Source organism: Eleginops maclovinus, chromosome 11 (assembly GCF_036324505.1).
Source record: "Eleginops maclovinus isolate JMC-PN-2008 ecotype Puerto Natales chromosome 11, JC_Emac_rtc_rv5, whole genome shotgun sequence".
Classification (NCBI taxonomy): domain Eukaryota; kingdom Metazoa; phylum Chordata; class Actinopteri; order Perciformes; family Eleginopidae; genus Eleginops; species Eleginops maclovinus.
In genome coordinates this window covers 12382114-12406820 of record NC_086359.1, presented here as the reverse complement: position 1 = coordinate 12406820, position 24707 = coordinate 12382114, and the positions used below count along the sequence as shown (strand labels likewise).

Here is a 24707-nt window from a genome sequence, read left to right as displayed (position 1 = left end):
TGAAGATATCCGTTTTGAGATGCCTGATCATAAAAAGGTATAACCTCAGGTTGCAAAACAAACTCACTCCTTGGTTTCTGCAGATAAACAGTTGGCAACCTAATAACAACACTGAAATGTTGTATATTTGTTTTTTCCTATGATTTTATTTCACGGGCAAACAAACTTCATGTTGTTGCTGAGAAGCTGAACATTAATCAAGGTTTATTCATTGATGTTGCTGTCGTTACATTTCTGTCAAATTGTAGTAATTAGTTGCAAGCTATTGGCAGTTTTATGGTTGCAGTTCTGCTACAGTGGAGCCTGAGAATGTACAGTTGCATGTTTTTCTCTCTATGCCAAGTGATTAATCACCTTGGTTAAAAGCCATGTAATAGGGTGGATAATGCACAGATTTTACATTCTCTGTATTAACTGGTGAAAATAGCTGCAGTGTTTCTAAAAGGATAAAACTGACACCACAAACACACACTCTATAGAAGCGGAGTTCATCATTTTTGTTATAGCTGACATTAACTTAACAGCGTAAACATATTAAGTACATTTATAAATGTCTTCTGGAGGTTAATCTTACATTTGGGAGGAGATAGGACGTCTTATTCGATATTCACCACAGACAAACCAATTTATGCCCTTTCAATATGAATCCCTTGAGATAGACTCTCTTTTAGTTTGTCTCCTTTAGCAGGGAGGTCAGAAACAGCTATAGAGCACCTGGGGAGTTCTTAGGACACCTCAGCTGGCTGAATGCCTTATGTCACAAAGGCTTGCTCCAGGGATTTAAGTGCAAATGTTCAAAGCAAGGGCAATGGCATTATTCATACAGCTGTTCTTGGGATATTGTAATTCTAGAAATGTGTTTTCTATGCAACTCTTATAGTGTGGCTTTGAGCTTAACTTAATATAACTACATCTGTCAATTGTAATATCTGACGGATAAAACAATGTCCCAAATGTGTAATCCATGACATGTTCTCAACCATAAATTAGCTATTCCTGGAATGGATGGCAGGGTTGCTCAGTGTAATCCTGAATGTGTTCAAATAAAATTGACTTGTGGATCTCCTTTATACACAGAGGGCAAGGAAATATTATTTTCCATTTCCTGTTCATGACTTAGTTGACACACTTTGGGTGGGATCATTTCTTCCTATCCCTTGAACCACTGTACTTTCTATCTTGGTTTTAGTACTATGTATTGAAGACTTAAATGCTCTCTGGTTAGCTTTCATGAACTATATGACTATAAGAGATTTCCACATAAAGAAACAGTATACTCACCCTGCAGTACTCGTTGATGGGCCTTAGCCTTTTCATGGCCACATCTCTGATATGGCTCCTCCTAAACAGGATCTTACCTGTAACAAAGTGTAGAAAATGTGACTTAGAATTCAGGAAAGCCAAACTTATAAACACATATTCAACAGCAGCAAAAAGGACATAATCCTTTCAAATCATTACTCTTAATGTAATACGGAAGTATGTGTCTGTTACATAATGAAAATAATATATTAAAACATGACATTTTAGATTGTGGATGGTGCTCTTGTCAAGAGTATAACTTTAAAAAAGGTAAGGATCCACTGAGGGACAACAAGGACACAGTGGCTTTTAAAAAGCATGGTTAGTGAATTAGCATGCAGACACAATACAGTTGTGTCATCAATAACTCTGAAAGCACAATAAGGTGGGTAAAGAGCTAGGTGAATAGCTGTCCTTTTCAAGTCATGAATAAATGATTGTGGGAAAGCAAATTACGTGTGCGTGGCAGCATAAATGCTACTCTCCTGCGCTTATCGCTAGGCCAGAATACCCACAGGCATGGAGCTGGGTCGCCATAACAATAACAAGAAATGGCTTTGAATAGGCCTCTTAAAACACTATAATAACTTGACAGCAGGACATTTCAGAGCCAGCATCTATTTTCCTACCAAGACGGCTCTAATGCAAACATATAAATTTGGCAGGAAGTCGAGGCTGCAACAAGATCCTCAACACAGAACGGGACATGTTTTGAGAAGTTACTGTATCACCTACATCAAGGAGTTATGGTATTTGTTTGGAGAATATTTAAAACAGACTTGCTGAAACAAGAATTATCTCGCAGGAGATCTCCACTGAGCAGTCAGCCCCCCTACAGATCCACCCTTTTAACCATGTTACTAAAAATGCCTTTCTGCGCCCTTGACCCATACAGCTCCAAACCATGTATGTTTGTTTTGTGTATGTGAGTGAATGACATATTGATGAAATGCCATACAGCGATTGTTTGCGATCATTCCAGTATCTGATTATGAATATTTATGGCCATGTGTTACTGCTTGTCTTGTGAATCAAGACTGCATAAAATGAAACATGGGAAAAGGACAATATAAATACAAAAGGGAGGAGGTGTAATGAGGCATAAACTGCTCAGTGGATGGAGGTGTGGTGACTTCCTCAAAAGAACTTAGATCTCACAAAATCTACAAAAAAAAAACAACAACACCCAACTTCTAAAAAACACAACCTCTGTACTCGTACCTACTAGCTGACTCTGACAAAAACCAAAGGCAAAAACCAGGAGGAAAAAATGAGTGATCCCCAATAAAATATGAATTGTTTTTAGTTAAACTCATATTTGATGTTATATGGTTATAATCATTTTTGTATTAATCTAACCCATGTTAAAAAATGTATCTACAAATTAAACAAATAACATCAACATTCTTACATATTTACAGTAGTTCAAAACTACCCTTTAAGGTTGTTGTTCTGAAATGCTGGATAAAGAGGTGCATGGTTCAGTACTTTGTGATTGACAGGTCACCATCATAGTTTCAGTCTGGATGCTGTAATGAGTATGTGGATACGTGACAGAGAGTTTTTATTCTGTGCCACACTCACTAGGGATCCAAAACAAAAATTGGACCTCAATTTGTTTCTGCTTTACAACTAAGATACATGTGCATTACAGTTTCCACAGAGCCTACAGCATTGCTCTAGTCTATTTCGTCTTCTTGACATGGTCTAAATGGCCTGACCAGCCCAATTTCTTACCACATTTATCAAGAGGAGAACAGTGTAGTAATACATGAGGGAAACTATTAAAATGAGAGATTAACTAGATGAAGAATGAGAGAAGACATTTTAAATCACTAAGGACTTGGCAACAACTTGCTATAGCCGACGAAAGGACACACTGTCTGGACAGCTCACGCAAAAAAGAGATTTGAAAGTCAACCCCTCAATGCCTTCAATACTTCTCCTCCTCCCTTCCTCTCACTCCGTCTTTCTTCTTCTCCTTTACTAGTCACTCCTCAAACAGAAAGCTTTCTTGACGGTTTTCCAAAGCTCTCAGGGGTTAGCACTGAGTCAACACTGCCCACTCTGTATGCAGGGCAGCTCATGGGTGCAGCCGAGAAAAGGGCTTGTTTAGGGAAGGAGGTGGGAAGGGAAGGAAAGTGGCTGTCTTGGAGCCATGGCAGAGGCAGGGCAGACTTTATGGCAAATCTCAGCAGTGACCAGGGACTCACACAACTCTAGTTTCCTAGGAAGAGTCAGGGGGTTGGATGGACAGAAGAGACAGAAAGAGATACATAAAACATAGAGGCTGTTTATTACACACCTCAAACACAGAAAGATGTTCTGAGCACTCAATTCTTAATCACAGGGCTCACTACACATGAATTCCTCCCATTTAATCACCCTAGTTTTGCTATTCAGATAGATTTTGAGTAACTAAAACCTTTAGATAACACCAAGGCCGTAGACTTAAAACATGGACTTCACTCACAGAATTGAGAACAGTAAATTGACTTTGCCTTGAGTGCTTTGAAATGTGCCTCATTGAAGACTTCAGATTTAGAGAAAATCAAACAATGACAAGCAGACTTTGTAGTGAAACACGTTAATATTAATTATCAAGCATTAACAGTGCATTGCCTTTCACAAAATGTATTAATGGTCATGACAAATGCTATGACATAAAGCACGAAACATTACTTTGGCTTGTTGTTGAATAAGAACGAAGCAAGACTTGCTGCCACAACAAATCAAATTTGACTAAACACTTTAAGACTTGAGTTGGTTTCAAGTTGTGACATGGTCCAAAAGTCTTTACAAAACAGCTTCTAAGAAAGTGCCTTGTAAGTATTATCTTTTTTCTTTAGCAACTTGCTGACAAGGACAGACACAACTCCATAACCAAGACATGTCTGCTACTGGTACATTACATTTCAGTGGACAAGAGCAGTAATTGCTTTCCCTTCAGGCAAAGGATGAACATGATATGAATGACGCCTAAGCAACCAGAACCTTGTAACTATTCAGTCTGTCCTTCATAGAGATCCGACTGTGGAATGTGTTATTCATACCAATAGAAACATAATTGACCTGCCTGACACACTGTGCCTCCTACTGTGGCAGGCAGAGATATCCCCAAGCAAACAGATTAGCTGAAAAAAGTATGTACTGTGGATGTATCATTGATAGGAGCAGGGAAAGAACCCCAAAAATTAAATCTAGTCTACTTGTGGAATATGAGTTCATGAAATAGTATAACCACTTTTCCATGCAGGGGCCCTAAGAAAAACAGACCCACATTCCATCTTGGGTTTTGACTCATAGTTAAACAACACCAACTTTGGATGATTGGTATCAGCCCTTGTTCAAAGGCTGACCTGCTGACACCCCCTTAAAGAGCGTCACTCAGGGGTAAACGGATCAATGCATCACTTTTATCTAAATGTCAAGTATGATCCTTCAACATAATTTCACACCATATGAAATATTCAGATAATAACTGGCTTATGGGAAGTGACATTGAGATAAATAAGAGTCTTCTTTCTATATGGAAAAACAAATTTTAGGTTTTAGTGAGTTTTACTTGTTGCGTTCCAGTGTAATCATGTAGTTTGTATAGCAAAGGGTCGCAATACTGAAGCCAAGCTTTTTGGTGTGTAAAGCAAAGCCAAAATTCTGCATTATCCACACATGCAGACAAGCTACTTTGCTGATGTGGAGATACCGAAGAAGTAAAAACAGCTCGGGGCCTTGAACAAACCAACCGAGAGGAGAAAACCACTTCCTTGCCTTGTTAGGTTAGTCTCAGCCCACAGTCCAGACTTCTGTTTTGTAAGTGATGGATTTTCTAGGCTGTCAGGAAAATTCCTCAAAATATTAGCTTGGAGTCTGTCTCAAAGAGATGTATTACCTGATCTGGCATCATAGACTAGTAATGATCATTCTGTTAAACCTCAATTAATTCAGGCAATAAGCATAAACATTGTACATCACACATTGTGTCACCAAATAACTGTTTAATGGCATTCTTACAGGGCACCATTTATAGTCTTTAACTTCTTTGTTTATAGACGATCAAAGCCTAGAAGTATAAGCCTCTCCCCACAATCATAGCTTCACTCGAAGTAGACAGAGATTGTCATTGGAACATTTTTAATTTTAAGGACTAAAATGGGTAAACATAGGAACAAATGAAGATCAGAATTCAAAATACTATCCATGGCCAATATGCTTCATCTGACTGTATGAAGGGATAGCACGAGATGGTATGAAAAGCTGAGGTAATCTATCTCTCTTCCCCTCCTCCTACTCAGAGTCCATCAAACAGTCTGCTGGTGTGTGTGTGTGTGTGTGTGTGTGTGTGTGTGTGTGTGTGTGTGTGTGTGTGTGTGTGTGTGTGTGTGTGTGTGTGTGTGTGCATTCTCTCAATGAGTTCCAGACCTGCGTGGCCACAAAAAAAAAAATCCTATCCCCCCCACCCGCCTGGTTGGGGAGATGTGGGTGGGGTCTTAGGGTGAGGCTTTCTTCCAAACTCTCATAAAGGATTACTTTCAGCAGGATCTCAATCCTCAACTATTTCAAAAGTTGGACTAGCACACCCGAAGCCTTTATTCCAAACACACATGGTTGGCCAAGTGTACTTGTTGGAGAGTGATGGAAACTAAAATTATGAAAGCATTATACTGGTCAGTCAGATCAGATGACAATGGACATTGGTTCAGCTGAGGAAGATAACATCTCATAATTAGTGTTATGCATTGTAACCATTTACTTTAACGGTCACAGGAACAGTATTTACCCTAGGTGTCAAACTAGTTTATAAAATAGTTGAATATGTCCATGGGCAATATGCTGAGTCAGCTGAAAGTGAGTAGACGATACACATATTCTTTTGATTCAAAAGAATATGGCTGTAGCATATTTTTCTAGTTGGTTCTTTTGTGTTCAAAAAGTACAGCTTTTCTCAATCCATTCACAGCCAGAATCACAGTGAATCATCATTGTACAAATCTTAACCCATTGTGTGCACATGGAGAATAAAAAATGAGCAGCGATGGGACAAAGACACAATACAGGGAGGGGTAAATACAGAGTGATTTATGAGATAAAACATGAGGTCACTCTTCTTTGAGTATTGTCTTGTGCATATTTGCAACATAATGTGCCAAGAAAAACTGTTTTCATTACACATATTCCAGATCATTTGAATCACTGTTTGTCTTAGTTACAGTCCAAAACTTCAAATGTTTTGATACAAATAAAACAACAAATTGTCATATTTTAGAAGCTCTGATGAGTGATTGTTTGGTGTTTCTCTTCTTTTCTTTTATCCACAAGCCACAGTGTTGTGAGTGCATGCATGCATTTTTCTGTGTGGAAGGGCCTTGGGCGACACTGTGTGTTTAACTCTTACCTGGTAGGAATGGAATGATCCTGCGCTTAGGGTCTTTTTGGCCTCCTTCCACCGGGAATTTGTCCAGCAATTCCATCTGAAACACCAAAGTTAATTAAGATTTATTAGCGCTCAAAGCATTTACAGTCACGCATATGCATAAACAGGCCCTTTACATTTCACACAATAGGATAGCTGAGGCTGGAGAGGAAAGGTTCACATTTTTACAAATCAGCAGTTCCTATAAGGAATTCAGCCAATAAAGGAAGGTCTGCCAATGATTAGCAATGTCCTGAGCAGATGGTATGGTTTCCCCCTCTACTTTATATGTTGTTGCAGCAAAGGGGCTGTTAGCAGCGAAGGCACCAGTGACATAGTGGAACACTTTTTTTCCATGATTTTCAAAGGCTAGTGAGCACAAATTCTTCAGATCTGCTGATCAACACTTCTCTTGATTCTGTTCCTTCTCTTTAACATTCACTGCCTTTGATAGTCACTCTTTTGTTTCTGCTTCCACACATTTTTCCTTTCTCCCTCTGTTACACTATACTGGCCACATGACAGGTCACATACTGAGAACAATACCTTTTCTGTCTGTGGTCCCGTTTAAATGATATCTATCAAGGCTGAGCTCCGTAGAGGCTTTTACATGTCAGAACAAACTTGCTTTTAAATAACCAAATCAGGGATTTTTGCATTCGTCAAAATATCACTGTATATTGACTGTTAAGAAACACTTATTCCTAGACAATGCAACACTGGAAATACCCAACAGGAATTTTCTAGAATTAATGCTTTGGTTTGTTTTCCCTCAATGGCTAATTCTCAGAGGTGCCAATACAATTGCTATCATTAAGATAAAAAAAAGAGTTATTATGAAGAAATGTATTTCTTTATAACAGCCCATCTCATTCCTAATTGTAAACTTATTTCCATAATTTGTCTTTTCTGGGCTTTCTGTTTTATACCAAAATACTTTTGCCTTCTGATGTGTTACGTAGGGCAGATCTGTATATGGTTTGGCAATCCCACTCAACCCGTATTTGACAATGAGTAGCATCAAGGTTGATGTCAAAAGGAAATACAACTGACTCAAAATGTCCACTTACTAATCATCTGCCCAGAGCCACCCACTCTCAAATCCAATTTTAAACATGTTGGTGAAATATGGAACAATTGCGTAGTGCTTTACTTATTCATCGAAGTTATGTTTGGGATGTCTTTGATTTAAAAAATGCCCCGATACTAGTGCTAATTTTTATATTACTTGTGTAACAATCATGTGGTTTCTACAATAAGTATCATTGTAATATATACCCTAAGTCTATTGTGCCAATACTAACACAGAGACAGGGGGGGGCTATAATATGAGGTGATATGATAGAGAGGTTATGGGAAAGGCAGAGACAAGTGCCAAATAGTATTTTATATTACTTGTTATAGACTGTGTCAGTCTGGTCTGGTGCCAAAGAGACATTGTTGCCATAAACAAAGAGTGGCATAAATATAAAGCAGCATCTGATCACTGAAATAGACAGGACTTGATTATGTTCTATTTTGAGGAGAGACAGAATATCTCTTTGACACTGCAACTGTGTTTCGGTCCTTCACAACAAGAATAGATGTAAGGGGATGTGAATGAAAAGCTAAGAAAAGCAAACTGCTTTTGAATGCTAACATTTACTTAACATTGTTTTGAACCCAACAGATTCTTCTTACTATAGGTGACCTTTGATATGGCTTTTTTGGCCAAACAATAATACTACGCAGTTTATTGTTTCTTAGCTTTCATATTACAGACACATGAGCTTTGGCATTATTTGGATATCATACAAACTCAAACCAATAACATGAATCACAACTTAATCCTGGATTGTGCTGTAAAAAACGATTGAGAATATAATTGCATTGCAACTACTTGTCTTTGGCTATGTAAGACAAAAACATTGAAAAGAATAGAGGGCAACAGAGTGAGCCTGGAATCCTTTTTGTCTGCTAAAGCAAGACCAAAAACAGGTGAGTCAGTCCACTTTGTTTGGGTTGTTGAGATACAGCAGAGGCAAATAAAGAATTTGGAAAAGGACAAAAACAAGTACCAAACTAACAAAGCAACAATCTGCTCGTCTTAAAAGTCAGATGCTTCATCATTGACACAGTAAAAGAGAGACAGTATGAGAAAAAAGATGGGCAGACAGAGACAGAAGAGCCAATACCCCACACACTGTAATTGTTCCCATGTGTCTGACTGAGTGCACACACCCAGTCTCTGTGTCTACTCTAAACCTTGTATCTACTCTGTAATCAGAGCCACTCAAACAAGAAAAGGCATCTGGAGAGAGTAAAGACGTCCCTTCAAAATACCAGTGACATCATGTGCCCAACATCAAATATTCACGCTTTACAGGCAGGATGACAGGCCAAGGTGCAGTGTAGTCAAGCTCCACATGACGTTCCAAGGCTACTCTGAAGTATGTTATGGTAGAGTGTATCCTGCTGGGTTCATTTCAGAGGAAGAAGCATGCCACATTAGTACTATAGTCATGTGTGGACATCACACACTGATTATATTAAATGATAACATGAGTCTATGAACTCATCAGCTCTGGACATATCTCTGTAAGTATGCCAATGTTGTCAGAATATATGAAACTGTCATTAAACACAAAACCAAAATCTCATTTATTTGGAAGTACCACTGACTCATGGACCCATTCTCTCCTTCACCATGGCCTGATGACGAGATATTGTTTTTATACAAAAAAAAACAGCTTGAAAGATATCTATTTCCCAAAGTCAATATTCAGCAAAGCTATCATCTGCCATGGAAATGGAAAAAAAAATGTGAATACACTTGAAGATAAACTGTTAAGGCAACCGAGTTATTCTTGACATTTTCTCCAAACATTAACGTTAACATATGAGAAAGTCGACTCTATTGTATTTACACAAACAAGCAGTAGGGGAGTGAATCCTACATAATATAAATCCACCCTTAAATGTGCTGTAATGTTGATTCTGGGACTAATAAACATTTTTTTTTTTAAATGTAGAGTAGAGACTGGGACACTTTAGTAATAGATTGATTGTAATTATTTTTTAACTGTAGTTAGACCAACAAACCAAGGGCAGGGATGTAAGGAAGAAGGAAAAACCTTTTCATTATCACTTTATTAGGTTATTCATTTTCCCAGTAATGCTGTAAACATTGTTTATTTACGAACTTCTTGCCGATTCAAAGAACGTAATCTTCCGAGGGGGATTTAATTTGTCTATATCCGCTTAAACCACATCATAAGTCTTCATATAAAAGCGTAGTAAAGAAGATCTAAGACGAACAAGACAACAATTAATGAGAGTATAAAAAGCCAAAGAACAATGGCTGCTCTCTTTGGAACATGCCTATCTCAGTAGTCCTCTGAAGCTTTCACCCAGTCCACTGTACATTCATGCTGAAGTCTTTTTATTAACCCTTTGCAGACAACCATACAGTTATGCAGTACCTCTCATTAATGGAAGGCTAAGTTGGTAGTCCACCAATGAGTGGCATCTTTAATATGCATTAGACCTCATTGTCCCATGGTTATACTGATAAACATATTTCTTTACTTTTACGAATACTATATACTAATATTAGCAAATAGTAATTGTACTCATAGTAATTCATTGTAGGGCTGTTCTCTTTAGATAGCCACCTCCAGAGGTCACAGCCAAAGGTCAGCTTAACAGGACTCCTCAAGGGTCTAGTTGTAGTTGAGTGTTTCTCAAGTACACAAGTTCAAATAAACTCACTTGACCCTGGATTCTCAATTTGAAAATAGACTCCCTGTTTACTTAATAAGGGTGGGCATAACTTATTAATTGGTTAAAGGATATATTTCCTGCCACGACAGTTGTGTCATACATAGGCGGGTTGTGGCTACTCAGTCAGATTTACTGGAAAGAACACAAACACTGGAACAATATACTTAGCCAATTTCTGCATTTTCAAATAGGCATATTAGTTGCTTGCTTTGACATTATCCCTGCAGTTGTAAAGAAGAGCATTGATTTAATCTGTGCGTTTTTTTTTTGTCCACAGTAACTCAATTCAGAATATTTATCTCACGATATTCAGTCCCGACCACCTACTTCACACAAGCACTCTTAAGAGAACTTCAGAAAAATACCTATATTTTAACGTTCTCTCAATAAAAAATACCCCATGTTTTGGGTTATGGTTACTGGAACAAAAAAATGCTCCTAGGATACATAATGTACATCTTACTCTGAAAAGGGCTGAAAATGTGTACAAGAAGGAAAGGAGCACATTGTTGCTGCTTGATGGAATGAGTCCAAAAAGCATCCCCATGGTTCGAGCAAAATGGCCGACGCCCTTTCATATGTTTTGTTACTTTATTATTGCAGATGGAAATATGTCACAGCTGTGGAGCCCTGAATAAGAAAGTAGCAATATATTGGATTTTTTCATACAGCTGAAAATCAAAAACTACCCTTTATCCAAAGTGACTGCTAGAAGACTAAGCCTGTGAAGTGGAGTGGACACGTGTGCAGCATGGAAACTATTCTTAGCGACATGGAAATAAAATTGATAAACCCTTGGCAAAAAAATCTCTGCACTTTCCATCTTTCTTAAGCAACAGCAGAGTCTGTTTTTGTTCAAAATTGACCACACTGAAACTTGGAAGAAAAAAAGACTTCACCGTTTCTATGTTAAAAAAGCTCAGTGCTTAATTCATTATCTCAATATTGAAAAGCTTGGACGACTGCACACACACTTTGCATTAAAGACATTTATGCATACAAGCGGGAAATCTATCTTTCCTACCACATACCTAACTCCCTGATGCTATTTAAGGGTAGCAGCTACATTAAGACATATATATTGATGTTGCAGGAAAAAGGTGTGAGTGAATTAGTAAAAATGTTTTGGGTGATAGGAGTGTCTGACTGATTACTCTAAGAATATATCTAGACATGTATAATCTGCTTGTAGATTGTTTTGAAATGGTAAAGGACACTCTGCCTCATCCAACTTTGATCTTTTTATAAAACTAATATCATGCCATCAAAATCTAAATATGCTTGTGAATGTATGGAAAATGCAGACAGAGTAAAGACTCCCTTGCAAAAATACTATTAAATTCAGACTGAGTGCATAAACGCATGCTGAGTCAGTGATCACATAAAAAGCACATGTTGCAGCATGGTTGAAGCTGCTTTGTCCAGCTGTGTTGACGGGATGTGGTGAATAACACTTCCTGTCAGGCTCTGAGGTTTCCATATGACGATTGAAATCGTAAACAGCATATAGACACAGAATCAGAGATGACCAGAGAAGACGGGAAATGCGATCAGGAGGACAGGAAATGACAAAATGGTAACAGGAGTAGCTGAATGACTCAGGTTGCTTATTGGGGTGACGGCTGATGATGTCAAACCACTTCCTTATTCCTCGTAATAGAACACATTGAGCCAGTCAAAATGACGAAATATTAAATTTCTGAAAAAGAAATCCCTTCATTATTGTGAAGAAGCTGAAGACATGTTGAGGATTTCAACAGGCCACTTTTCTGAAAGAAATATCCTCAAGGTGGCTTAGAAAATGTCATCCCAAATCTAACACGAGATAAGAGATTGGCTTGTATTCTCTGCAATTGGGTTTATCTACAATTCCCTCACTGGTGAGAGCCCACCCACAGGCTGTCAGCTCTACAGGGAGCAGCTGCATAGCATGGTAGGATGAACAACAGTGGGGAATGCCCCTGCTGAAAATATGTCACATATGGTCATTTGGTTCAATGCCATTGATTCGATGCTGTTGATGTGTAATAGGCCAAGCGCAACTAGTCATTTGCACTGGTAGTATGGATGAAACAAACATGGAATGATATTATTAATAGTAATAGGTGACACGTCTCACAAAAGTGGCAACATGTACGGTCATTGATCCATTCTGAAGCAGAAATTCTTTATTAGCTGCTTTGATTTCTGGCTTCAAGTCTCAATTTCCAGCACTTGCAAAGAAAGCTTCACTCTCATTGATGTTTGGAGGCAATCTCCTCCATTTACTCAAAGGTTTACCAATCTTCTCATCTTATATCTTACCAGAGTCTTAAATCCCTCTTATTGAGCCAGAGACATCAAAAGCAAAGCAGCAGTACGACTGGAACAAATTGATTGAATTACCAATTGAAAAAATGATACATAAGCCTATGGCAAATGTTACAACAACATAAATTCTGCCTAAATTCCAGCCCAAAAGTCCCACATTTTCAATTGGTCATGGTTGTTGTCTAACATGAAACAAGTTCTTTCATTCTTGGGCCATGTCTTACTGATTGAAAGTACTTCAACAATGGGCATTGATGATTTAATACCTCTTACATGTGTATCATTATAGAGCACATTACAGCACTTAACATGATTTCAACAATCGATAGATGCTAGAATGGAAAAAATAATCATGAGTGTGGTATCAGCTGATGTATAAGTAAGACTGTTGGCAGCTTCAGAAGTCTTAAGTCAAAATGTATTGACATTAGTAATGAAACCGTTTATATTCCTCTGGTTAACATAACACTTGCAGCTTCAGAAAAATCTAGGAAAGACCATTGTAATTCTCAAATTCATTGCTCATGCTTTGACCATCCTAATCAATTAAAAGGAATTTAATCCAATTAGGCTTGACAGTATGCTTTGCCTTTATTGACTTTGAGCTCATTAAGTTGCCTTTCTGGGTTTCCTGAAGTCTACGTTCTCTAAGCTTAGATGTTGCCAGGGTCTCACATACATTACCTATGAAAAAGGAAGGGAAACTAGTATACTAATGAGATTCCCTCCTTGTGCAAAACACACTGCCAGCGTGACGTTCGAAAATGATTCAGACATTTCTGTGGTCATCAGTGCGGTGGACACATTCATCACTGTCCTCTATTAACTTCATTGGGACATTTTCCGACTCCTCTCGCACAATATAATTACCAGTGTTGTTAGGGTGGAGCAGGGATAGCTTGGCTACCAGCACTAGGTCTACATGGGGACAGTGTTGTATGTAAAAAGTACCTCTATTCACTTCATGTTTTATGCAAGACTTCAATGATGGGAGGGATAGAACTTGTCTCCTTATCCTAATACATGCAACACCACACATGAGTACAGCCAATAGCATACCAAGACACACTGCCAAACAGTGACACATGCTCTCTTACTCACCTGGAGGTCAAAGAACTTGCTGTAGCGCCTGTAAATGCTTTCTGTACTGCCATCGCTCCAAGACACTTTGATGATGTAAACCTGTAAAAACAAAAGAGACAAATGAGTGGAACATTTAAACTAACAGAGAGCTATTATTGTCAACCACTTGACAATCCAAACCCCCTGGAGCCTCACTCTTGACTCATGGTGCCAGTAATTGAGTGGATGGCGTGATGAAAGGCTGCAGTCATTATCAACATCTGTTCCCATAAAGGCATCTGGGATATCCGATTATTTCATTTCCCTATGCATGTCACTTCCTGCTGAAGAGGAAGTCCTTGTCCTAGATGCAGCAGTTTAAAATGTTCCTTACGTTCAATATTGCAAATGTTGTGGTACATTGAAAAGTGCCTCAACTCCACTGGGATACAGTCATAGTTGTCGTTACCTTTGTGGCATTTAGTCAATTAAAACAGTTATTTTGTGTAAATGTACATGTGCAAGTGCAAATTCCATCTGCCTTATACTATTAACAACAGTATACCAGGTTAAACTAAGTATCGGACCAAAAACATCTAGCGTAATCATTGCAGTCCACAGGGAACAGACACAGTTCTTTATTTTGATTTCCAAAGAAGAAGTGAAGAGAAGCAGAGAGGTGATTGGAAACTCCCTGGTGGCTTGCTGTGTCTGGCTGAATTTTGTTGGCCCCACTCCTGGACCATTTCTGGCCTTGCGATCTCTCTTTCAGGGCACTTTTGTTAGATATGTCCATAAGCTATGCAGACCAGCAGGAAGCCTGTCTTCATTAAATCAATAATTATGTATTGGTGTGTGTAAACTTAAGCCAATGGAGAAATCTTTATCCAGAATTAGCACAATTAATATTTCAAGGGTATTTTTGTGGCTAAAACAGTTTGATACACAAGAGCGACAACAATTGTATACAAAAAAGGTATCCTTGGTACATTATATACAATTATAAAAAAGGCTCTCTAATCTACCAGTACACGTAAAATGGAAAAATAAAGCCATAGCTCTGTCAAAGAAAGAAGCGGCTATAACCTAAACTATAAAAACGGCCTCTGGCCAATAAAATACTAATACTGGAAAGGAAATGCTAATATGTTTATCTGTATGTCTCTTAGGAATATGCTTTTCAGGCATTTTCCTTTCTATATAGTTGGTTCAACTCTGATGAGCAGAAGAGCTATAAGCTGCTTTTTGTACACTTAACCGCACCGCCAGGCTTCTGGAAGATTTAAAATGTCCCGCCTGCATGTGTGTAGAGAGAACCAGAAGCAGAAAACAACATGGGCTGCACCATAGAGCAAACAGACAGATGGAGGGACACAGGACCTCGAGAACTCTGTGTCCTTGACCACTAATACTCACAGCGGTATAAGGGATCATTTTCACACATATATGGATGCAAACCCACACATGCAATACAGAACACACGTGCACACCCCATGCAAAAGGAAATAACACTAACACCTGCTATGTCCTTGGCAGTGGCTCACACGTTTGGCCCTCTAGATCTGATGTCATGTGTGTTACTTCAAACTAACTGTGTGCACTTCTGCAGACAAATTCACCCACATAAACACCAAAACAATGAGACAACTATTGTTTCAAAATTGCAGGGAGCAAGAAGTGGGTCTTTGTCTTTTAGACATTTTTGTCTCCCACACAATTGGAGTTGCAGTTCCAATGGGGAACAACTGTTGAAACAGGAAAATTATCGGCATACTTTTATTGTACTTTCTTCTTGTGCCCCCACACACAGTTTTGGGAGAAGAACCATAGCCTGTGTATAATAATTTGACATAGTCACCGTGTTTGGCGTATTGGTCTTCGCCATTTTGGTATTTTGGAACCATAAGAGGCATGTGAGGGTGGAGCTAAGTACAACTGAACACTAAAAAAGACATGGAAGGGCAGCATTGTAACAATTAACTTAATAAACTGAAAACACATTGTGAAAGTTTGAAAGTTTCAAGAATTAAACTTGGAAAACATCCAAACCAGAAAGCTTCACAAGTATCAATAAAAGTGACTAGCATACATGTCCTATGTAAGTAAAGACCTAAAACAGACATACAATTAAAAGTGCAATACAGCATACTGCACTGTAACACTGAGGTAATAAAACGACAAATGCCACATGGCATATGGTTTGTAATTTAGGCCCGACCCTTTTTCAAACATTGCTTTGTGTTCACTGTGATGACCTAAGACACTCTGTTAGCCTACTTCCTGGTTTGCAAGTGCCTGAAGGCAGGTTTTTTGGAGTAAATTCGAGGTACCTGAGGCATGACAAAGCTGTTGCTGAATTTAAACTCATGGGGATTAATCTGGATGTTTTGTGGACTGGACTGGTTTGCCTATTAACATGTTTTCTGATGGCACACAAGTGGCAGCAGTCATATGATTACTAGAAATAGTTGTGTTGAGAATGCAGACTCTGGTAGAATTATTACAATACCTACATTCAGATACAAACATGTGGCTACTGAAATGTTGATAGTTAATTGAATGCATGCAAGACTCTGAGAGGGTCAAATGTCACATGAGTTTAACGTTACCCAAAACCACATCACTGATTACAAGTCCTGAAATAAGAAGTTGCTGGTTACATTTCAAACTCACACAAAGAGGTGGTAAACTCTTCACTAGATGTAAGATAAATGTCAATTTGAAAAAAAAGCCCAAACTAAAAGCAAGACTAATGTTAACGACTGTCAAACTTGATAAAATGTCTTACAGGTTGTATTTAACACGTCTGTTTACCCAGTGATTATGGTGTTTTCATATGAATCCATGAATTGTCTAAAGATTAAACAACAGATCCATTCGGCTGGCTTGGTAAACTGTAATTTGACACTCTCTTTGTTTTTACTCAACCCGATAGGAAAGGAGAAAAGCAGCAAAATAACCTCTTTCTGTCGCTCACTTTAGGCAGCATAGCGGTGTGGTTGTGATAAATAATTTAGGCTTACGTAGTGTTTGTTCGGATTTCTCCTTTTCTGGACATCTTGCACCGTTACTTCTTGCACCGTGCGCCGTGGCATGATGTCCTCTTCTTGACGCCTCCGATAAAAGGAAAAACAGAATTCCCGGTTGGTTTTTAACAGCGATCAAACCCGGTTGAGAAAGTTTGCACCGGGACACTTCTTTGTCATCCGCGTCGCTCAGACCCGGACCTCTGAATGCAACAAATGGTATTTTCCGTTAGGCTGTCTACGTCAAATTTCCTGTCCAACATTCAGCCGCTGAGAAGGCAGAAGGCCGAATGGATCTGTTGTTGCTGAGAAGGCAGAAGTTAATAGTCGCTCGGTTCTTCGTTTGCCCCCCTTCTTGTGCCTTGTCCCGTCCCGCTGACGGCTCCAACCAAACTCCCAGCCTATCCCAGCTCGCCCACTCCCATTTGAGCAACTGCACGCTTCAGTCAGCTCCATGGACCAACCCTCCAGCGTCACAGCAGCGAGACCACAAGCTGCAGATCACTCAGCCTCGGGGTCAATCCATGGGTTCAACTTCAGAATCAGAATCGGTTTTATTACAAAGTACGTTTACACAGACACCGGAATTTGCTCTGGTATTAATTGTGCATTCAAACAAACATAAAGAACAATATTTAGCAAATATTGTAAGACTATTGTAACAAATACAACATGCTGTAGTTGTATTTGTAGTAACTAAGTAGATTCACTCAATTTAAGTAAAATGTTGAGGTTGCTACGGTGTACATCTACCCCACAAAAATTCAGAGATACATAGTGTACTTATACTCCACTACATGTATTTAATAAAACTGTAATATGATAAACTTGTAATGTGCTAAATATTTGCCATGTTAGTACATAGTTGTCATTATTTCTTCCCGATGAATATCATGAAGTACTACAATTTAAAAAATGATAACTGGCTCATGGTGACAGGTTTTAGAAAGACTAGTCACCAAGGTTTAGATAACAGCGCCATCTTTTGGTGTGTAGTACTCATTACACTAAAACTGTACATGTGGCAGTTCTCTAACGGAGGCAGCAGAGCCCTTCCTGTACCATCAGCTGATTATTATAAAATGATGGCTTTATTACAGATAAAAGGTCAGTTGCCAGAATTTCCCTAGCAACTCAAAAATATTGAGAAAAAAACATATGTATGGCTAGTCATTAAGATATACTTATATATATACTAAACTATATATATTTTAAATAAACACAGAAATGACAGTCAGAATTTATTGCATCATTCAAATACAAAGGGGTTACATATATGGGGTTATATGAGTGTTCTTGTTGAGGATGGTAATATTTTCTCCGCAGGAAAGCAGAAGAAAAAATGATTCAAGACTACGTTTTTTAAGTTACATTTATAAATATAAACATGATATACTGTAGATATAAAATGTAATATAAAAACTTCTATGCCAGATGTATAAAGTTTTAAAAATTGAAATTGGCAGCACATGATTAATAGGTCAGAGCGATGTGTAAAATATATATCTTTGAGGGGAGCTCACTTTCAAAAATTTAATTTTAGCAATTTCCTGAAAATGTGTGATTGGATGAGGATAATGCATGAATTATAGATCAATAATCCTAACTTTAATCCCTAATTATGGAGAAGCAAAGAATAGAACTGCCTAACATAAAAAGCATATTGCCAATATTTTAGAGACCCTGGACATTACACAAATTAGGTTATCATGGTAGCTCATGTCTTAATGAATTAAGAGGAAACAAGTTCCCTTGTTCTCTTGTGTAGTTTGCACCCATGGGTTAGAGGTCAAATAAAAGTAGTAGGGTCAGTGCCGTCACACATTTGCAGCTCCAGGTGAGATGTGATGCCGGAAAAGCGTTCCTGCATCGGCAACAGATACCCCAAGGCTTCTCCCTGAACCACCGGGCCCATGTAACGGTAAGGACGGATGTTGAAGATCTTCACACAGTGCACTGGATAAAATAGAAACAAAAAATGAACGTCTTATTTCAGCTTGAACCTATTTAAAATGTATTTGTTAATTTATGATTGTGCCCTTTTTCACCTTTAAGAAATCATTCACCTTTTTGTAGCATGAAGAGATGATGCTAAGTTCACTGACACAAATATTTGTATTTTTGGTGGGTCTTATTTGGTTTCTCTTGCTACTTTACTTTATAGGGTAAATGAGAGAGATTATTTGAAAGAACATCTCAGTAGAAAGCTTTCTGTGAAAATAATTGGGCTTGTTTGAGAAAAGCAAAGGAGTTAATCAACTTTTAGCATCCCCTCACCTAGGGGATACATACATCACTTACATCTATTCAACCTGTATGAATATATAGCACACCTATGTAAGTGAAAATGTTCTTAGGCCACCTGACAAATATGAAATGTTTCCTAAAACCTATGAATCCCTCTTAATTTAATGTATTCAACTTGTACTAAGCTATAGTGCATATGTGTTGATAATATTCTAAACTATCCCAAAAATATGTAATGTGGAGATATAGTTGATTATTTAAGACTTTTACGTATATGGGCCGGACCATCTCATTTTGGCCACTTTTACCTTAGAAAAAAACATCCTAAAAGTATCTAGTCTAGAATGTAACACCATCATTAAATCCTCCGAGCTCCCAATGATCACTGTCTCAGCATTAATGTGTGTACCATGGAAAGGTAATGTGTCTCTGTGATGTCTAATCATGTCTGTGCTTTACCCGGAGATGAAAGGAGCTGACAGTACATGTGTTCTTCTGATAATAGGCTACAGTTCAATTAGAGGTAGAGGCAGAATGAGGACTAATGATGTTTACTCATCACTCCAGTGCCTTATCCGCTCAGGATCCTCTCAAAATAACTCACTCCGATATGCACAGACACAAACATACTTTACACTGCCAAGGCATGTGTGCGCTCTTCTGCAAGGCTCCACCGACACAAACACACAAGCGCTGATGCACTGCTTTGTTCTGTAATGATGGCCCTTAGTGGGGGTCATTACTCATAAACAGCCTTTGATGGAGTTTCACATGCAGCTGGGTTTTGGTGTTAGAGGCTACTAAGAGTTCAATAGAGTCCCAGCTCCCCTCTCCAACACCTCGACTAATTCCTCTATATCCAAGTTACTCCTGCTTTTCATCCCAACCTAAAGCCTCCACCATAGAAACATAACACTGACTTTTGCCCTAGCTATGGCCAATTCAGTATGTAATACAGTATGCATGGGGCATGAATTTACCTGCTGAGGTAACAGAACAAGGTTACAATGGATGAATAAAACCTGGTTTTACTCATTTGATTGACTCTTAGATGGAATTTTCACAAAACTGAGCTAATGTGACCTGCAATTTTTATCAAAATTCTCAACTAAATTATTTCCAAAGTTATAAGGTCGATTGCCAGGATTTTTTAAGAAAGATCAAAATGACCTTAGTGATCCCCTTATATTATATCAAACAGCATCATGGGTTATCTAACAGTTTGGTTTTCTTTGCAGTGACCACTACAGTCTCACACAGCAGCTTGTGTGGCTGTATATTCCTTAGCCTTGTTGAATTATTATAGAGTCATTATTAAATATGAATGGGCTGGGGTTTTTCCATGGACATATGTTCTTAAAAGTTTTGATTTGAACATGGTTAATATGATTGACATTCTTTGGAAGACTATTTCGCTTGTTGAACTGACTTTCTGAGTGCTGTTGAAATCTTGTTCTCCTTACCATCATTGAGAAGTTTGAGCCCATCATACTGAATCCCAGCAGGGTCTTTCCGACTAACTGGACCTGCCAAAGAGCCTGAGAACGGAGCGTTGATAATACCAAAGTCCTCACACACCAGGTCCACTGCTTTATGTAGGTCATTACCTCTGTAAGAACAGCAAGAGAAAAGATTGGAATTACACAGACATTGAACAGGGCCTATTTCAATTAGTTAAATTTCAAGGAAATAAATTAATATGTCTCTCTATGGATGCAGTTCATGTCTGCCAAATCACGGGGGAAAGTTGGACAGATCTTCTCTATAACTATAGTCTTCCCAGTCCCTTTAGAATAGATCATGATCATAGATGTTATCAGAAATGCTGCATTATCAATTCATCAGCTTTGATGCTGCAGCATGAGTAATCTTCTGAGGGTTTAGCTCAGAATCTTATCAGGAAGAATCACTTGTGGGAATTGAAAGCTCCACAGCCGTGCGCATCACACGCCCTCACTCTGTTGTTGTGGTGACCAGCACAGAGGACACTCCAGGCTCCAACTACAGAGACAGGTGAAAAAAAGTGTAGGTAAAACATGTTAGTCTAATACTTTCTTTCCAGAATCAAGCATAGTTAAAGGTTTCTGTATTTCATTCCAAAAGGGCAAGCCTAACAGTCATATTTGAAAAACAGCTTTAACATCTTCTGAGTCACCTCATGTTCTATTCATAGGAAACAAGTCCAATTACAGCAGAACACGTTAATGTAATTTATTGATGTTTTTTAAAGCCTGTGTTGTGTCAGACATTGATTTAGCCTCAAACCCACAATAACACATTTTCATAACTCACAACCCTTTTCACCCAAACTTCGCAGAAGAAAACACTAGTGTGTTGTGCGACTGTCTATAAAAGACATTTCTGAAGTAGCCTATTTCTCAGGTGTTAGCCCTTGTTGTATGTACATATGTGTTGGGATGTGTATACATTCATGTGTTACTTTATCACTATACCTGGCATACAGCACTGCCGCATCCTGGCCCCTGAACACTTGTCTTTCAGGTATCGGCCGGGGCAGATGTAACGGTTAGGTTGGCAGATGCCTCCAAGCCTTCTGCACATGATGTCCGCTTTTGGTCCAATAGAAGCATTCTCACTTCCTGTCTTTTTTGCCCTCTTTCCTTGAGCCACAGCTTTAGGTTTCCTGTCATTTTCTATTATATAATTTCTCTTTACTTTGATGTTAGTTTCGTCAATGTTGTTTTGAAGTTGTTTTACTTTCTTCTTTGCAAGTTCTGAAGCACAACCTTTAAGAGAGATGAATGATAATAAGAACCTTAACGAGGGAGGACTCACAATAAGAATATGGTTTGATAAGGCATTCCTTTAAAATTCAACCTTGAATTGAATTGGATTTGGTACATGTTCTAAATTTTAAACTGATAAAGAAATGCCCGGTAAATCATCATCAATTGAGATCTAAAAGGAACTAAGATAATTGTATTCTCAGAAGTTTGCAGAGCTGTTGAACTGTGTTGCATCATACAGAGAGGAATAATGTTATTCAGCCTTCCCTTATTGATTTAAATGGGTTGGACCAAGTGAAAGAAACACTTGTCAGTTAACACAATGCAATTCAGCAGCCTCCAAAATAATCATACTTGTGAATTCACACCTCTTTAAAATAGTTGCAACCAAACCTGAACTGTTATAACCTTCATGGACGCTATATATAGTTTTGTTCTGTTTTATCAGACTATATTAATTTATTGTACTTATTACATTTATCTATTAAATATAAATATGTGTACCCTCTTACCTATTTACAGTCATCACACATTATGTAAGTGGTTAGGTCAGTTGAAGTTGAATGAATTCACTTCAGGGCTCAAAAACCAATCAAAAACATTAAAATAATAAAAACTAAATTACTATTTCTCATAATGTCCCTATGGGTGAAGTAAAATTGATAAATTCAGAGCAGTCATATCAATTGCCGATTGCTTCAAAATGCTATAAAACCCTGAGATTTAATAAAGAAAGCAGAAAGTAAAAGTAAGACTTTACAAAACTTTTTGGTCATACATCACTGCCTGGGCAAATGGGGAACTGTGTTACTTGTCCATATAGAGAAAGTCATAGTTCAGTTATTCATGGTGTGTTTTCTTTCTGGGAGAATACTAATCATCCTGCCCAGGCAAGAGTCTCTGATGTTCATTAACTCTATTAACCTCAGAGCCACAAAAAAATAGTTCAATCACGCTGCCCAGGCACTGGAACACATGCTGGGCTCAGTGATTGAAAGAAGCTGCTTATCACAAGACGACCTTAATGGCAGCTAGACTGTCGGGCTCGATAGCTGGCTGTCTCATAGAAAAGCAATTTTCCTCAGCATGTGACCTAAAATTGGAGTTGGCAAGTATTTTGTGACAAAAATGTAAGTCTGCCTGTTGCTTGAGCAATGTAAGCATGGAGTAGGATGGTGTTTTGCTATGTTGTTAGTGCATTACTCCAGAGTTTGCTATATTATGGGGGTGCTATGGTGCTACATACCGAACTGCTGTTGCAGCAGGTCGTTAGAGTGACATTATGTTGTTGAGATGAGGAAAACCTGATGCCGATTTTTGACGATGGTTGCTAAGGTGTTTGGCATGGTTGTTAGATCCTTTGGAGGCAGATACACTGAATTCAAGCCAGTCTTACCTTACCTTTAAGGTGACGAAACTTTAACTTACAAAACCACATCTGGAATGTTCTTATGATATTTTGTGTTAAAGTGTGCTTGTCAGGCAACACACACTATGTTCTTACTTATTGTGTTCACTGTGACAAGCCACAGCCAACATTAATATACTTATAATTCTTCTACCATATTAACTTAAAAATTACGCACAGCATTTAAGCCATAGATTCAGCAAAATGTATCCTGAAACGTTTTTTGAGTGTCATAATGAATTTCATCATCTTCTTTCAAGTGTTCTTCAATTTGTATGTTCACTAGAAAAAGGTAAATAACAATAATAATAATAATAATAATAATAATAATAATAATAATAATAACAAATTTAGAGTATAGGAGAATTATTTTGAGTTTCATGGTAAATATTAAGTGTAATGAAATATGAAATGCAATAAAGTAAGGCAGTAAAGTAAAAAAAAAAAAAAGACAGTAACTTATCTGAACAGATTAAAGCAAACGGAGACACATGTAATTCTGCAACACTATCAATTGACACTTAGATTTCTGTGGAGATTAAACTGGAGAACTGGAGACAGTGGTTTTCACTATGGGGCATTCATTTTGTATCTCTGCAACAAGATGATGGTCTCATTTTCATATTGCTCAACAGTCCCTCAGATTCAGACTGTGCCTTAAGCTTTGCAGTTAGGAGCAATTATGTAATGTTGCATTAAGCATTCAATCATGCTTTAAATGTCTAATCTTCTTTCACCATCACACAGTCACTTCAGCAGTAGGCCCCAGACACCCCAAAGGTTTATGTTTACAGGATGTTAAAACTTGTATAGTGTAGATTTTGCATAACACAGGATACCTACAGCATACTAGCAGAGCCGCAATAAGACAGGACCCTCAACAGCATACCTATCATCAGGTCAGAACTCAAAAATCTGCAGAGAGACAATGAAAAACAGAAGAAAGTGTCTATTTATTCAGCAAAATGACATTATCATGTAAACCATAGGTTAATATGCATATAAGAGTTTCATTCATGCATCAAATTTCACCCTAAGAATATGTAGTGTCATTTTGCACACTGACTCATAGAAAAACTATAATCTCAAGCCAAACAGAAGCAAACCGAATACCAAAACCGTCTAAATACCGATCTTTCTAGGGAAAGAAAAATAATATCAAAGTACAAGACTTACGGAGAAGCTGTATTGCCGGCGCAGTTAGTAGAAACACAAAGCAGCGACTGTTGGAAAACCAGCCCACTGTGGATGCTGTAGTCCCTGGACCACAGGACGTTCCCCCACTGTCAATATTGATATTGGCCTTCAGAAAACACATCCTTTTACTTTCTGGAAAAGGCTGACTTCATTGACTTTTGTTGCTATACTGAAAGTTACAGGGTTAGTTATTGGACTCAAAAAAGCAGTTGGAAGTAAAGGTTGTAAAAATA

At 38.2% G+C, this 24707-nt stretch overlaps 2 protein-coding genes across 5 annotated transcripts in view; both read right to left on the bottom strand.

Annotated features, from left to right (window-relative positions):
* sh3pxd2b (SH3 and PX domains 2B) overlaps positions 1-17297 on the bottom strand; it is a 33695-nt gene extending 16398 nt beyond the window's left edge. For 2 of the 4 annotated variants that reach the window (XM_063895655.1, XM_063895656.1), the window contains exons 1-4: positions 16873-17297; positions 13889-13969; positions 6698-6773; positions 1282-1358 (exon numbers count right to left, since the gene is read on the bottom strand). In XM_063895655.1, coding sequence (XP_063751725.1) covers positions 1282-1358; positions 6698-6773; positions 13889-13969; positions 16873-16944 — 306 coding nt within the window. In that variant the 5' untranslated portion in view covers positions 16945-17297. The remainder of the gene's footprint in view (positions 1-1281; positions 1359-6697; positions 6774-13888; positions 13970-16872) is intronic. The other 2 variants (XM_063895657.1, XM_063895658.1) reach the window with 1 other exon arrangement.
* An 881-nt stretch (positions 17298-18178) lies between these two features.
* Positions 18179-24484, bottom strand: LOC134871511 (leukocyte cell-derived chemotaxin-2-like). The gene is made up of 6 exons (XM_063894228.1): positions 24454-24484; positions 24121-24192; positions 21576-21869; positions 21033-21123; positions 20586-20731; positions 18179-18831 (listed from the first exon to the last, which is right to left on the bottom strand). The coding sequence occupies exons 3-6, from the start codon at positions 21682-21684 to the stop codon at positions 18665-18667; spliced, it is 513 nt and encodes a 170-aa protein (XP_063750298.1). The 5' UTR covers positions 21685-21869; positions 24121-24192; positions 24454-24484; the 3' UTR covers positions 18179-18664.
* Positions 24485-24707: the final 223 nt, after the last annotated feature.

Excerpts from the sequence above, each read along its gene's own strand:
- LOC134871511 (XM_063894228.1), bottom strand. The coding sequence starts at position 21,684 with ATGTGCAGAAGGCTTGGAGGCATCTGCCAACCTAACCGTTACATCTGC. Across the intron at positions 21,124-21,575 it reads GCGGCAGTGCTGTATGCCAG|TTGGAGCCTGGAGTGTCCTC; the intron begins GTATAGTGATAA and ends CTGTCTCTGTAG. Across the intron at positions 20,732-21,032 it reads GGAGCTTTCAATTCCCACAA|AGGTAATGACCTACATAAAG; the intron begins GTGATTCTTCCT and ends CTGTTCTTACAG.